At 40.7% G+C, this 17542-nt stretch overlaps 1 gene segment (V, D, J or C); it reads right to left on the bottom strand.

Moving 5' to 3' along the window:
* Positions 1–15283: 15283 nt before the first annotated feature.
* On the bottom strand, positions 15284–16379 carry LOC114684888. The segment is given in 2 exon segments: positions 15284–15826; positions 16294–16379. Coding segments are annotated over 2 exon segments (378 nt in total).
* Between the last annotated feature and the right edge of the window lie 1163 nt (positions 16380–17542).

Genomic DNA, 17542 nt, shown 5'->3' with positions numbered 1-17542 from the left:
CCCAAGTGCTGGGATTAAAGGCATGTTCCACCACTCCCTGGCTGTATTTTTAATTTTTAAATCATTTTATTATTTCTTTTTAAGATTTCCTTTGGGCGTGATGCTATAAGTTTGAAGGGTGGGTATGGAGGGATTAGGAAATGAGTGGGATTGGGGACCATGATGGGAAATTCCCAAAGAATCAATAAAAATTGCATAAAAACAAGAATTGTGATCCTCTGAGACTGCAGCTGCTCACTGAGACAGAGCCCACCAGCACTAATTGGACTAAGAGGTGAGTCTTTGTTCTCATAGCCAAACACTCCACCCTCTAGGCTTTGGGCCCAAGGGCACAATCTTGTGCTTCCATACTACCATCCAATGCAATCCCAGTTTCAGGCCAGCAGGCAGGTTTTCTGAAGGCATTTCGGCATACCACCATCCCCCATCAGACCCTGTAACCTTCAAACCCAACCCCTCCCAAACCCACCTGAGACAGAGCCAGTCAGCACCCATTGGACTTAGAGCTGCTCTCTGAGACACAATGTTCATCAGCACCCATTGGACCAAGAGCCCCAATTAGACCAAGAGTTCCCATTGGACCAAGAATATCTATCAGATCCATAGAGGCTCCTTTAGACACAGACACTACTTGTACCATGTGAAGGAAGAGATGGGTAGACACCATTGCGAAAATACATTCAGCAGCATAAAGACCAATATGGCACCATCAGAACCTAGTGGTTCTACATCAGCAAGACCTGACCATTCCCAAGAAGAAGAAGCAGAGGAAATCGACTTTAAGAAGACGATATAGGGCTTTAAAGAGGAAATGAAAAATTCCTCTAAAGAAACCAAGGAAAAGACAAACAAAAATTTGGAAGAAATTAATAAACCCCCTAAAGAAAGCCAAGAAAAAGCAATTAAACAGGTGATAGAAACAGTTCAAGATTTTAAAAGTGAAATGGAGACAAGAAGACACAAACTGAGGGCATGCTGGAAATGGAAAATGTGAGTAAATGAACAGGAACTACAGATGCAAGCATACCAACAGAATGCCAGAGATGGAAGAAAGAATCTCTGGCATTGAAGATATGATAGAGGAAATAGATTCAACAGTCAAAGAAAACACTAAAGTCAACCAAGTCCTAACACAAAACGTTCAGGAAATTTGAGACACAATGAAAAGGCAAAACCTAAGAATAATAGGAATAGAAGAAGGAGAAGAATACCAGCTTAAAAGCACAGAAAATAGATTCAACAAAATCATAGAAGTAAAATTTCCCAACCTAAAGAAGGAAATGTGTCTGAAGATACAAGAAGCATACAGAACACCAAATAGACTCGACCCAAAAAAGAAAGTCCCCTCGCCACATAATAATCAAACCACTAAACATATAGAATAAAGAAAAAATATTAAGAGCTACAAAGGAAAAAGGCCAAGTAACATATAAAGGCAGGCTCATATAACTAACACCTGACTTCTCGATGGAGACTCTGAAAGTCAGAAGGTATTGGATAGGCGTTATGAAGACCCTAAGAGACCATGGATGCCAGTCCAGATTATTATACTGAGCAATATGCCGTAGATTGGAGTAAATTAAATATTCCATGATAAAACCAAATTTAAACAATATCTCTCCACAAATTCAGACCTACAGAAAGCAGTAGAGGGAAAAATCCAACCTAAGGAATTTAGATATACCCATGAAAATACACGGACAATAGATAATCCCACACCAACAAATATCAAAGAAGAGAAACATACAACTACCCTCAAAAAATAACAGGAATTAACAATCACTGGTAATTAATATCCATTAATATCATTGGTCTCAATTTGCCTATAAAAAGACACAGGCTAATAGATATGAAAACAAGATGGATCCTTCTGCTGCATATAAGGAACACACCTCAACTTCAAAGACAGACACTACCTCAGAGTAAAAGGCTGGGAAAAGACTTTCCTATCACATGAATTTAAGAAGCAAACTGGTGTAGCTATCTCACTATTTAATAAAATAGACTTCAAACTTAAAGCAATCAAAAGAGTTGAGTGAGGTAACCCAGACTCGGAAAGACAAACATGGTATGTACTCACTCATAGGAAGATACTAGATGTAAAACAAAGGATGACTAGACTGCTACTCACAACTCCAGGGAAGCTACCTAGAAAACAGGACCCCAAGAAAGACACAGGGATCACGCAATGACAGAAACATGGATGAGATCTACATGAGCAAACTTGACGTGTGTGGGGGGTAATGAAGTGCAAGGGTTGAGGGAAAGAGAGGTTAGGGGAGCAGGAGATCCCAGCCAGATCAAGAACAGAAAGGGAGAACAAGGAAAAAGAGACTATGATAAATGAAGACACCATGGGAATATGAGGAAGCAAAGTTCTAGAGAGGTCCCCAGAAATCCACAAGGATACCTCCACAATAGACTACTGGCAATGGTCGAGAGAAAGCCCAAACTGACCTACTCTGGTGATAGTATGGCCAAACACCATAACTGTCCTAGAAATCTCATCCAATGACTGATGGAAATGGTTGCAGAGATCCACAGCCAGGCCCCAGGTGGAGCTCCAGGAATCGAATCGGCAAGAAAGAGGAGAGATTGTATGAGCGAGAATTGTTGAGACCAAGATTGGAAAAAGCACAGGAACAAATAGCCAAACTAGTGGAAACACATGAGCTATGAACCAATAGCTGAGGAGCCCCCAACTGGATCAGGCCCTCTGGATAAGTGAGACAGTTGATTAGCTTGAACTGTTTGGGAGGTACCCAGGCAGTGGGACCTGGGATCTGTCCTCAGTGGATGAGCTGGCTGTTTGGAACCTGGGGCCTATGCAGGGACACTTTGCACAGCCTGGGAGGATGGGACTGGACCTGCCTGGACTGAATCTACCAGGTTGAGCTGAATCCCCAGGGCAAGTCCTTGCCCTGGAGGAGATGGGGATGGGGGGTGGGCTAGGGGGAGGGAGGGGGCGGGAGGAGGGAGGACAGAGGAATCTGTGGCTGATATGTAAAATTAAATCAAATTATAAAATAAAAAAAGAAAGAGTTTGGGAAGGGCATTCCATATTTATCACAGGGAAAATCTACCAAGATGAAGTCTCAATTCTAAACATTTATGTTCCAAAGACAAGGGCACCCACATTTGTAAAAGAAACATTACTAAAGCTTAAATCCCACATTCAAACCCCACACACTAGTAGTGGGAGACTTCAACACCCCACTCTCATCAATGGACAGGTCTGCCAGACAGAAACTTAACAGAGAAATAAGGGAACTAGGAGACATTATGACTCAAATGGACTTAATAGATATCTACAGAGCATTTCACCCTAACAAAAAAAATGTCTTCTTCTCAGCACGCCATGGAACCTTCTCCAAAATTTATCACATGCTTGGTTACAAAGAAAATCTCAACAGATACAAAAAATTAGAATAACCTCCTGCATTTTATTGTAACACCATGGCTTAAAGTTAGATTTCAACAACAACAAAAATTACAAAAAGCCTACAATCTCATAGAAACTTAATAGTGCCCAACTGAATCACCAATGAGTCAAGGAGAAATAAGAAAGAAATAAAGGATTTCCTAGAAACAATGAAAATGAATGTACAACATACACAAACTTATGAAAGCAATGCTAAGAGGAAAATTCATAGCACTAAATGCCCACTAAGAAGATGAAGAAAACTCACACTAGCAACTTAACCACACACCTGAAAGTTCTAGAAGAAAAAGAAGCAAACTCATCCAGGAGAACAGATGCCAGGAAATAATCAAATTGTGGGCTGAAATCAATAAAATAGAAACAAAGAAAATAATACAAAGAATCATTAAAACAAAGAGTAGGTTTTTTGAGAAAATCAACAAGATAGACAAGCCCTTGTCCAAAATGACAAAAAGACACAGAGAGAGAGAAGATCTAAATTAGCAAAGTCAGAAATGCAAAGGGAGACATAGCAACAGACAATGAGGAAATTCTGAGAATCTTCAGGTCATACCTCAAAACATGTACTCCACAAAGCTGGAAAATCTGAAAGAAATGGACAATTTCCTGGATGGGTACCACATACTAAAGTTTAATCAAGACCAGATGAACTAAAAAGACCAGATGTTTTCAGTGCAGAATTCTACCATATTTTCAAAGAAGAGCTAATATCAATACTGTTCAAATTGTTCCACACAATAGAAACAGAAGGAACATTACCAAACTCTTTCAGAGGCTACAGTTACTCTGATTCCCAAGCCACACAAAGATGCAACAAACAAAGAATTATAGACCAATCTCCCTCATGAACATTGATGCAAAAATACTCAGTAAAATATTGGCAAACTGAATCTAAGAAAACATCAAAAATTATGCACCAAGACCAAGTAGACTTCATACCAGGAATGCAGGATGGTTCAACATATGAAAATCTGTCAATGTAATATACCATATAAACAAACTGAAAGAATAGAAACCATATGATCATCTCATTAGATGCTGAAAAGCCTTTGACAAAATCTAACAACTCTTCATGATAAAAGTCCTAGAGAGATCAGGAATACAAGGTACATACCTAAACATAATAAAGGCAATTTACAGCAAGCTAACAGCCAACATCAAATTTAATGGAAAGAAACTCAAAGCAGTTTCACTAAATCAGAAACTAGACCAGGCTGACTGTCCACTCTCCCCATGTTTATTCTGTATAGTACTTAAAGTTCTATCTAGAGAAATAAGACTACAAATGAACATCAAGGGGATAAAAATTGGAAAGGATGAAATCAAAGTTTCCCTATTTGCAGATGATATGATAATATACATAAGCGACCACCAAAATTTTACCAGGCAACTCCTACAGCTGATAAACTACTTCAGTAATATGACAGAATATAAGATTAACTAAAAAAAAAATCAGTAGCCCTCCTATACACAAATGATAAGTGGTCTGAGAAAGAAATCAGAGAAACATCACCCTTTACAAATAGCCACAAATGATATAAAATACCTTGGGGTAACTCTAACTAAGCAAGTGAAGGACCCGAATGATAAGAACTGTAAGTATTTGAAGAAAGAAATCAAAGGAGATATCAGAAAATGGAAAGATCTTCCATGCTCATGGATAGGTAGGATTAATGTAGTAAAAGTGGTAATCTTACCAAAAGCAATCTACAGATTCAATGCAGTCCCAATCAAATACCAATACAATTCTTCACAGACTTGAAAGAAAAATACTCACTTTCATATGGAAAAACAAAAACAAAAACAAACCTATGATAGCTAAAAGAGTTCTGTACAATAAAGCAAGCTCTAGAGGTATCACAATTCCTGACCTCAAGCTCTACTATAGAGCTATAGTAATAAGAACAGCTATAGTAAGAAAAAATACTGGCATAAAAATTGACATGTGTATCAATGGAATTGAATTGAAAACCCTCACATTAATCTGCAAACCTATAAATTCTTGATTTTTGAAAAAGAAGCCAAAACTGTACAATGAGAAAGAGAAAGCATCTTCAACAAATGGTGCTGGCATAACCGGATGTCAACACGTAGATCATTGGATATAGATGTGTATCTCTTGCACAAAACTCAAGTCCAAGTGGATCAAAGGCTTCAATGTAAACCTAGTTACACTGAGCCTGATAGAAAACAAAGTAGGAAATAGTATTGAACGCATTGGCACTAGAGACTATTTCCTAAAAGCAACACTGGTAGCACAAACACTGAGAGCAACAATTATAAATGGGACCTACTGAAACTGATAAACTTTTGTAGAGCAAAGAACATGGTCAATAAGACAACAACGACAGCCTACAGAGTGGGAAAAGATCTTCACCAACTCCACATCTGACAGAGGGCTGATCTCCAAAATATATAAAGAATTCAAGAAACTAGACATCAAAATACTGAATAATCCCATTAAAAAATGGGCTACAGAGCAAAACAGAGAATGCTTAACAGCAGAATCTCAAATGGCCAGAAGACATTTAAGGAATTGCTAAACATCCTTAGTTATCAGGGAAATGCAAATCAAATGATTATGAGATGCCATCTTAAACCAGTCAGAATGGCTATGATCATAAACACTAATGACAGTCTATGTTGGAGAGGATGTGGAGCAAGGGGAACATTCCTCTATTGCTGGTGAGAGTGCAAATATGTACAGCCACTTTGGAAATCTTATAGTGGTTTCTCAGAAAATTGGGAATCAATCTTCCTTGAGACCCAGCTATATCACTCTTGGGCATATATCCAAGGAATGCTAAATCATATCACAAGGACACATGCTCAACTATGTTCATAGCAACATTATTCATAATATCTAGAACTTGGAAATAACCTAGATGACCCTCAAGTGAAGAACTGATAAAAATATGTGGCACATATATAGAATGGAGTACTACTCAGTAGAGAAAAACAATGACATCAAGAAATTTTCAGGCAAATGGATGGAACTAGAAAATACCATCCTGAATGAGGTAACCCAGACTAAGAAGGACAAACATGGTATGTACTCACTCATAAGTGGATACTAGATGTAAATCAATGGATAACCAGAAACAATTCACAACTCTAGAGAAGCTTGCTTACAAGGAAGACCCTAAGAGGACTGCATAGATTTCCCAGTGAAGGAGAAATAGATGAGATCTACATGAGCAAACTGGGGGTGAGGAGGGATAAAGAGGGCAAGGGATGGGGAATGAGAACATAGGGAATGAGAAGTTCAAGCTGGAACAGGGACAGAGTGGGAGAGCAAGGAAAGACATACCATGATAGATGGAGACATCATGGGAACAGGTGGTAGGGAAGCACCCAGAAATCCACAAGGATGACTCCACCTTAGACTACTAGCAATAGTTGAGAAGGTGCCTGAGCTGGTATACTTCAGTTATCAGATTAGTAAATACCCTAACTGTCATCATAGAGCCTTTATACAGTAACTGATGGAAGCAGATGCAGAGATCCTTGGCTGGGTGCCAGTCTGAGCTCTAGGAGTCCAGTTGATGAGAGAGAGGAGGGATTCTATAAGCAAGGAACTTTGAGATCATGATAGGAAAACGTATAGAGACGGCCAGCCAAACTAGTGGAAACCCATGAACTGTGGATCAATAGCTGTGGAGCTTCCATGGGACTGGATTAGGCCCTCTGGATAAGTGAGACAGTTGTTTAACTTGAACTGTTTAGGGTGTCCCCAGGGTGGAATTGGGACTCATCCTTGGTGCATGAGCCAGCTTTTTGGAGCCCACCGCCTATGGTGGGATACCTTGCACAGCCTTGGTGCAGTAGGGAGGGGCTTGGGCTTGCCTCTGCTGAATATATAAGGTTCTACTGACTCTTCATGGGAGACTTTGCCTTAGAGTAGGTGGGAATGGGGGGGGGGTTGGGGAAAAGGATAGGAGGTGGGAGGAGGGAGGAGAGGAGTATCTGTGTAAAATGAATAGAAAATTTCTTAATAATAAAAAAAGGAATTGTACACACTGAACAAAATCAAGCTCTTCTTGACCAACTTAGATTGAATGAGCATTTAGTAAATGATAAGTCTGTGTATTATGTAGTTCGACTTTCCTTTGGGCTGCCAACTCACAAATAACAACACAGAGACTTAATAATTTGAAGACTTGGCCTTAGCTTAGGCATTTTTCCAACCAAATCTTACAACTTAAGTTAACCTGTTTTTATTAATCTACATTCTGCCATGTGGTTTGGTTACTCTGTACCTTACATCTCACTTCTTTAGTGTCTCACTGGCATCCCCCACATACCTCAATTCATCCTGAGTTCCTCTCTCTGTCTGAAATTTCCACTTGTTCTCTCCTGACTGGCTATTAGACACTCAGATTTTTATTACACCAATTACAATGACTTATATTCACACTGTGTAGACAAATATTCTGCAATAGTAATGCTATTCCATAAAAAGAATTCTAGTTTTGCTGAACCAATATTTGCTGACCCTGGTTTGAAAAAACAGCAGTTCAGTCTCCATTATTTTGCAGCTATAATGAGAGAAGCTGACTTTAAGACAGAGGTTTATGTCTCCCTGCCTCTTAATCCCCTATTTTATACCTATTCTCTGTGGTTCTATGGATTGTAGCTTGGTTGTCATTGACTTCACAGCTAATATTCAGATATAAGTTAATATATGCCATATTCATCTTTCTGAGTATAGGATTCCACACTCAGCATGATTTTTTTCTGGTTTTATTATTTGCCTGAAAATTTCATGATGTCATTTAAAAATGGCTGAGTATTACTACATTGTGTAAATGTGCCACGTTTTCTTTATCCATTCTTCTGCTGAGGGACATCTAGGTTGTTTTTCATTTCTGGCTACTATAAATAGAACAGCAATGAATGAGTTTGAACAAGTGTCACTGTGGTACAATAGAGTATCCTTTGGATATATGACCAAGAGTGGTGTAGGTGGATCTTGAGGTAGATCGATTTCTGTCTTTCTGAGGAAACATCACACTTTTTTTCCATAGTACCTGAGTGAGCCTGTACTTTCACCAGGAATGCATGAGTGTTCTTTTTACTCCATATCCTTGCCAGCATGAGCTGTTAGTCATTTTGTTGGTCTTAACCATCAAATACTTCCCCTCAGAGCTCAGACCCCTGCACAAGAGAGGGAGAAAGAGTGTAAGTGCCAGAGGGGATGGTGAACACCAAGAAACCGTATCATCTAAATCAACAAGAGAAAAGCTCATATGAACTCACAGAGACTGAAGCAGCATGCACAGGGTCTGCACAGGTCTGCACTAGGTCCTTTATCTATATATTATGGCTTCCAATGTGCCCCGGCCAGCAGGGCTTCAACGGGTTCTCGACCACCCTAAGGATGGAATGATAGAGACAGGAGACACAAAGGAAATACACCAAGTCAAGATTCTGATCAAGGTGCAACTTTATTTTTCTCCAGGAGGGTTTATATAGTTCCTGCAGGGTGGTGGGAGCAGGAAACTGTTATCTGCATAGGGTGGGGCAAGCTAACAGGATGTTTGTATAGGATGTTTACAGGGTGAAAGGGTCAAGGGCTCTGACTCAATGTCCTGTTGCTAGGCAACCTGACTGTAAGATCATCTAGTTCCCTGTCTTATTGGGGGTCTGTATTTTTCCACTAATTAGAGATTCTGTTCTTGTCCCTGACACCAGTGTATTGTTTTTATGGGATTCCTGAGTGTGAAAATGAGAACATCTTGATTTTGTGCTTTCTCTTGGGCATTTTCCTTCTGTTATTTTGTCTTGTCAAACTTTGATGTGATAGTTTTTGTTTTATCATATTACATTTTATTTTGTTATATTAAAGTGAATGAATAAAAACCTAGCTATTAGGGTAAACCTTAGCAACTGAACTGTCACTTAACCCTCTGGGAGAGAGAAAATCAGCTTTCTCCAATATAATGATGCTGGGTATATCAACCCCTCCAGGACAGGTGTGTGTGTGTGTGTGTGTGTGTGTGTGTGTGTGTGTGTGTGTGTGTGTGCTTCTATTTGGGTATAGTCTTTTTCTTTTTGGTGTGATTTTATTTTGTTTTCTGTTTTTTTTGGGGGGTTGTTGATATATTGCTTTTGATTTTTGAGAAAGAACCTAAAGTTTGTTTTTTAGGCAAGTGAGAGGATCTGGAAGGACTTGGGGAAGTAGAAGAATATGATAAAATATTTTTAAATTTAATTTTTTTTAAAAAACAGAGCAACTATCTGAATATACCTAACATATAAAAAAGAACCATAATTTTTCAACTCAGAAATGAAATCATAAAGACTGAAGGCATGCAAGTGACTTAATGTGAGGCAGCATCTTTGAGGCCATCTTTGTGGAAAAAGGGAGCCACATTTAAAAAGAAAATTTTCAATTTCCTCTCAATTTAGACTTTAAATGGGTCTGATCAGAGAAGCCAGCTGTGTCATTCCTAGTCTTGAGGGGCACAGGTTTGAGGATAAATGAGCTACTCAGTTAATGTTGATTTGTTATGTAGCAATAGAAAACTCATATGGAATTTGATGCACCAAATGCTATTAGGAGTTCTAGAGATCTGTACCAAGGACATCTTCCCACTGAGATCCTGGCCTGAGATGCTGCGGACATCCATGGCATGAGTGACAGTGTGTTGAAGCTCTGCCATTTCTGTTACTACAGTTATTTCCCTAAATGGTTCCATATCCACACAATCAAGGCTGAGTACTCTTCTAAAAAATACAAATAGAAACTGATTAGATTTGAATAAAGTCATTATCTGTCACTTCTGTGTTCATAGCCATATACAATAATAATGGGAAGGAGTCTAGACAAGGTGTTCAGAATGGGATAGGTGAGGTGAGGACTTAGGACATTCCAAACAGACTTGAACCCCACTGTTGCTTGTAGCTTTGGTGATGGCCCACTGCTCAGTGTAAAAGAAGCTTCTCTGACTAAGGTTAAGAACAGCACCAATCTAGGGGTGTAAATATCAATATTTAGAAGGCAGTTTGACAACAAGACCATTAGGCAAAATATCAGCAGTAAATCTTTCCCTAGGATCTATGACTTCCCTAGCCATGGGTTTCTGGCCAGGTTTACAGTACTAAGAATAAAATCCCTCCTGTAGAGAATGCTTAAACTCCATTCAGAAAGTGGTTGACTTCTCCAATAGCAGTCATGCCACTCCGGCACCAGTGGACAGATCTTGTCTGGCAAGTCACTCTGTGTAGCACTGGATGAGATCATGAACATCTTTTCTCCCTTGGCAGCCTGTATTGAGTCGTCCAGCACTGTGAAAACTATCCAATAAATAGGAAGTTTCTTATCCAGTTTGAGTCTGACTTCTCTGTGTTCTGCATCCAAAGTGTATGGTGCCTTCAGTATAATAGTGTCTAACCAATTAATGATGGCTGGCAGCCAAGAGGGACGGTAACAGCCCATGTTGCTTTGGGTGCTTTGAGGGCTTCCCTGACCAATAACTCACAGGGCAGGAGCCTATACCTAGCACTGAGGTCTTCATTTAGTATCCCATGGCTTCTGAGAGCAGACTTGTCCACATACATGAAACCTCTTTTCAAACACTTGTAAACTATTTATAAATGGCTTATAGACCACTGGGTTTTCCTGAGGCGTCTTCACACTTCCTTAGTGTTAGTTAACTGCCCCCAACTTTCCTCCCATCTCCCTGCTTCCATCTCACTTAAACCTTTAACCCACACTATTCAACCCTTGATAGGAGAATATAATAAGGATGTTTGACCTTAAAGGTTGCTGTTGCTGTTGCAATTCCAGCTGTTAAGTGTTCTTAGACAAAGACAGAATTTTAAAAATTTTCTCAAATAGTTCCAAACGTATTTCTGTATGTTTTACAATATGTTTATATGAAACAGGACTTTTAGTGATGATAACTCTATACTCTGAAATATGTTGAAAATACTCTGTGTACTGTAGAATCAACTATGTAGGAGGTTCTGACTTGATTTGTAGAAGATGGATGGATCTTGAAAACAAATACTACATAATGTTGTATATGAGAGATGATGAGAGCTTGAGGTAGGGCAAGAATGAAGAGATTGAGGAGAGAAGTATTCACTTACACAATTCAGATGAGCTAGAAATCAAAGTATCATTATCTGCAGATGACATGAGAGTATGCATAAGTGATCACAAAAATTCTATCAGGGAACTCCTACTGCTGATAAACACCTTTAGTAAAGTGGCTGGATACAAGATTAACTCAAAAATTCAGTAACCCAGTAGGCGGTGGTGCTGTACACTTTTAATCCCAGCACTCAAGAAGCAGAGGCAGGGGAATCTCTGTGAGTTCAAGGCCAGCCTGGGATACAGAGTGAGTTCCAGGAAAGTCTCCAAAGCTACACAGAGATACCCTGTCTTAAACAACAACAACAACAACAATTCAGTAACCCTCCTGAATACAAATGACAAAATGACTGAAAGAAATCAGGGAAACAACACCCTTCACAATATAGACCAGAAATAATATAAACTATCTTGGAGCAACTCTAATCAGCCAAGTCAAAGACTTGCTTGACAAAAACTTCTTTGAAGAGACAAATTAAAGACTTCACAAGATGGAAAGCTCTTTCATGTCCATGGACCAGTTTACATAGTCAAAATGGCCATCCTACCAAAAGCAATCTATAGATTCAGTGCAATCACCATTAAAATTCCCACATAATTCTTTACAGACCTTGAAGGGAAATACTTAACTTCATATGAAAAAACAAAAATCCCAGGAAAGCTAAAGCAATCTTGTACAATAAAGCAACTTCTTGAGGCATCACCATCCTTGACTTCAAGCTCTGCTATAGAGCTATTATAATAAAAACAGCTTGATCTTGGCATAAAAATAGACACATGGATCAATGGAATCAAATTCAAGACCAAGACAAAAATCCACACACCTATGGACACCTGATTTTTGATAAAGAAGGCAGAAGTATACTATAGAAAAAAGAAAGCATCTTCAACAGATGTTGCTGCTCTAACTGGATGTCTGCAAATAGATTCATATTTATCACTGCACAAAACTTGAGTCCAGTGGATCAAAGACCTTAACAAAAAACCAGATACACTGAAAGTGATAGAAGAGAAAGCAGGGAATAGCCTTGAATGCATTGGCACAGGAGACAACTTCCTGAACAGAACACTAATCATGGCCATCTGGGATACAGAGTGAGTACAACTTCCTGAACAGTACACTAATCACTATGGTCAACAATTAATGAATGGAACCTCATGAAACTGAAAAGCTTCTGTAAGAAAAAGAACACTGTCAATAAGACAAAAATGCAGCCCACTGAGTGGACAAAGATGTTTACCAATTCCATATCTGCCAGAGGGCTAATATCCAAAAGATAAAAATAACTCAAACAACTAATCATCAACAAATCAAATAATCCAACTAAAAAAATGGTTCACAGATCTAAACAGAGAATTTTGTATATATTTTTTTTTCATTTTACATATCAACCACAGTTCCCCTTTTCTCCCCTTCTCCTGTTCCCTTGCCTCCCACCCCCATGCCCACCAACTCCTCAGAGGGAGTAAGGCCTCCCTTGGGGAGTCATCAAAGTCTGGCATACCAAGTTGAGGCAGGACCAAGCCACTTCAACCTGCATCAAGGCTGAGCAAGGTATCCCACCACAGGGCATGAGTTCCAAAAATCCAGTTCATGCTTTCAGAATAACTCCTGGACACACAACTCGGGACCCCACAAGCAGGTCAAGCCACACACTGTCACCCACATTTAGAGGGCTTAGTCAGTCCCATGCAGGTTTCCCAGCTGTCAGTACAGAGTCTTTGAGCTCTCACTAGCTTGGGTCAGCTGACTGTGGTTTTCCCCATCATGATCCTAATACCTTTGCTCATATGATCCCTCCTCCCTCTCTTCAACTAAACTTGTGGATCCCAGCCCTGTGCTTGGCTTGGATCTCTGCATCTGCTTCCTTCAGTTATTGGATGTAAGTTCTATGATGACAATAAGGGTAGTCACTACTCTGATTACAGGGGAAGGCCAGTTCAGGCGCCTTCTCTACTATTGCTTGGAGTCTTAGCTGGGGTCATCTTGTGAATTCCTGGTAATTTCCCTGGTAGCAGGTTTCCCCCTAACCTCATAATGTCTCCCTCTATCAAGATATCTCTTTCATTGCTCTCCATCTCTGTCCCTCTCCCAACTCAGCCATGTTGATCCCTCATGTTTCCATTTCCCATCCTGTCCCTTCTACCCCTCCCAGTTTACTCAAGAGATCTTAACTATTTCCCCTTCCTTGGGAACTCCATGTATGTCCCTCTTAGTGTCCTTCTTTTCCCCTAGCTTCTCTGGGATTGTGAATTGTAACCTGGTTATCCTATGGTTTGTGCCCATATCCAGTTATGAGTGAGTACATACTGTTTTTGTCTTTCTGAGTCTGAGTTACCTCACTCAGAACGATTTTTTTCTAGTTCAGGAAAAGCCAAGATCAGCTATTTTTCTCTGCTCCAAGTGACTCTTAAGACCCAGATATCCTAATGCTGTCTCTGGAGCAACTGCTTATGGCCTGTGAACAGATTGACACTACCTGCTGCTCCCTAAAATACAGAGAGGAAGTGAGATTTTTAGATGTAAAAATATACAAATACTGAGTATTTGAAGTTCCTTTAAAGGGAGATTGACCTGGGTATGCCGCACTTAATCAGGTCAGAGCCATTAAAGAGAAGCCATTTCCTCTCTGTTGTGCATCCCCTTGCTGGTGTGATAGCTGAGATTGCACATGTCAGGGAACTCTCAGTGCCTGTAGGACCTTAGAGAAGTTGCCAGCCCACAGTTAATAAGGGTGTAGCAACTCAGTCACAGAATTGCTGTGTAGACATGCTGACTGAACTTGGAGGGGAGTCTCTGAGCACCCAGATGCGATTGCAGCCCTGACAACACCTTGAGTGTATCCTATGAGACCCTGAGCAGAGGACCCAGACATACCCTGCCGAGATTATAGGTGTTGACCTCTTATGGCACTGAGATTGCATTAACTATTATACATCGGTAGAAAACTACTACAATATAGTTTCATCTAGGACTGTGATCTAGGACTGTGAACTTGAAAAACTCAGGAGATATGCATCTGAGAGAAGTTGCTAGAGATCATTATGTTGAACTTTCCTGTTCCACATGGGAAGATACAGATGCTCAAAGAAGGATCATGGGGAAGTAGAAGGTGTCTGGGAAGTTAACACTCATTACCATGGCTGTGCACTCTTGGTCCTCTGGAGTTCATCCATCTGCAATGGTGGAACAACAGGAAAATGAAATGGAGCTGAGTGTGGTTCCATGATCCAGCTGATGGGGGAAGGCACAGATGGGTTGTAAGTTTACCGTCAGTGAGTGTTAGATAGTGATTCCCAGGTGAGCACAGGATATATAATGAGATCTTTTTTATCCCCACCCCCTAAAAGAGAGTGAAAATGGAATTATAAATGAAGGAAAGCAAAAAGAGAGTGTGTGTCCACACATGTGGAAGATACTGCAGAGAAAGACTAGACTATTGGACATGGAGAAGAAAAGAGCAGATAAATCCAAGACTGTGATACATGTTCATGATGGACACAGAGATGCAGGTCAGAGTCAAAGCAGTAGAAACAGCTACAGAATTCTCACATCTGTGATTTACTGAAAAGGTGTTTTTGTAACCCCAAGTACATAGAAGTGAAAACACATTAGGGTGAGAACATCAGCAAGAAAACCAACAACCTTCAATGTTCAAAGCTCTTATTATTTTGAATGAAAAGTTTTTTTTTGTAAGTTCAAAATTGCTTTCCAATCAGTCTATTGAGTATAGAAATGCTTTGAAATAGTAACTGAGAGGTCTTTATTAGCAAACAAATTGTTACATTAAAGTACACAGAGTAGGACAAACACACCTAACAGTTTAAAACATTTCTATTTCACACCTTCCTTTCATGGAATCAAAACATCTAGTTTCTATGGCTGAGATGTACTGGGGAAAGAGAAAGCTGAGAGACTGAGCCTTAGTGAGCAGCTATCCCCTAGGTTTTTGTTTAGCCCTGGAGCACTGTGGGAGGAAACTCAATAGCCTGCTGACAGTGATAGATTGCAGCATCATCAGCCTCCACAGGATGGATGGTGAGGGTGAAGTCTGTCCCAGACCCACTGCCACTGAACCTGGCAGGGATCCCAGATGCTGTATTGGATGCTTCATAGATGAGGAGTCTGGGGGGCTGTCCTGGTTTCTGTTGATACCAGTGCATAGAATTTAAAAAGAATTTACTGACACTCTGGCTGGCCTTGCAGGAGATGGTGGCCCTTTGCCCCAGTGACACAGCCAAGGAAGATGGAGATTGGGTCAGCACAATGTCCCCAGTGGTGCCTAGAATGAAAACATACACATTACTGTCACAGCTGTACTGAAACCATCCTGGTGTAGCACTGTTGTATGTGCAGTCTTTAACAACAATCATGAACTTTAATTTGAAAAAAAAAGAAGAGGGAGCTAGGTAAATTGGACCTGGAGAGATGGCTCGGTGACTAAAAGCCCTGGCCAGGGAACCTAGGTCTGATTCCCAACACCCACATGGTGTCTCACAATGTCTGTAACTCAAATTACAGAGGATTAGAGGCCTGTTCTTGCCTCCACAGCCACCAGGGATACATGTGATACACAGACATGCATACAAACAAAACACCTATACACATAAAATAATTAAAAAAATAAGAAAATTAAGGTAACTGGGAACCACAAAACTAATTAAAAGCCATAATTTCAATGATCAGGACACCAAAGCATGGAAAACAGCCATGGCCACAGTGGTTGCTCCCAACACTGCACCCTCTCACCTGGAACCCAGAGCAGCAGTACCCACAGCAGGAGAGCAACTGACCCCATCTCTGAGACCTGGACTAGAGGCTATTCTTGGGCACTGGCAAGCTGTCTTTAAAGATGCTTTGAGCAGTCTGCACTGTGCCTCAATATGCAAATCAGCTTAGAAAAGCTTGACTTGGTGCTCAAAGGACACCTGCTCTTGTGTCACCCTATGGCAGTTAGGATTAGCAAAGATTTCCCTAGGGTATTGTAAGTGCATCCCAAGTGATTTTGTGGCTGGCCCTGTGGAATCACAGTCTGTTATTTTGAGGTTCCATGTGGGGAGTGCACTCTCACTGCTCTGCTATAGAGGATATTGTATGTAGGAGCACTTTTATTCCTTAGAATTATTTTTTTAAAAAGCCTTTTTATTGATTCTTTGTGGATTTCACATCATGAATCCCAATCCTATCCATCTCCCCATTTCCCTTGCTTCTTCCTTCTCCTCTTACAACCTCCCCCAAAACAAAATTTAAAAGTAAAACCCAAGACCCCAAAACCAAAACAAACAAAAAAAAGAAAAGAAAAAAAGAAAATTAAAAAATCTCGGCATGGAAACTGTAGTGTGGCTCACTGAGTCACACTATATCCTTTAGTCCATATGTCTTTACTTGTAAGTATTTATTGCAAAGAGTCATTGCTCAGGTTGGAAGCCTCTGGCTTCTGGTACACCCTCAATACCGGGCCCTCACTGGGACTCAATTGGATATCCTATGTGTCCTGGAGATTCTGTAGCTTTGGATCTGTGTGTCTGGCCCCTTCACATGCTTCAGCAGTTCATAAATGAGGTGGGTATCTGGGTTGGTACCTGTAGTCTTGCTCCTGGGCCTGGGTGGCAGCTGGGTTGGTCAGCCTGCCAGCTTTCTCTCATCATCACCACCCAGGCAATCTCTCCAGCACTGCCCCAGCCAGCTCCCCCAATGCAGCAGATAGCAAGGACCAGGACCAGTTTTCCTGCTCTCACATCCTCGGGTCTAGCTCACTGATGCTCACACTTCCAGGGCCAGCTCTACTGTTCTGTCCAGGTGAAGTGCAGGACACACTCTCGGGTTTCTGCACCAGGTGAGGAGGGGCAGGACCAGCTCTTCTGTTCTCATGCCCCTGCAGTCGGCTCTCCTGCCTGTCACAGGTGGTAAGGTGTGGGGGAAGGCCTATTTCCTTTACCCTTGCCATCCCATAGCATACCAGGGAGGAGATGAGGACAGCTCTCCTGCTCTCATGCCT

The sequence above is a fragment of the Peromyscus leucopus genome, chromosome 3 (genome assembly GCF_004664715.2).
Source record: "Peromyscus leucopus breed LL Stock chromosome 3, UCI_PerLeu_2.1, whole genome shotgun sequence".
NCBI classification, from domain to species: domain Eukaryota; kingdom Metazoa; phylum Chordata; class Mammalia; order Rodentia; family Cricetidae; genus Peromyscus; species Peromyscus leucopus.
This window is presented reverse-complemented; position numbering and strand designations above follow the sequence as displayed.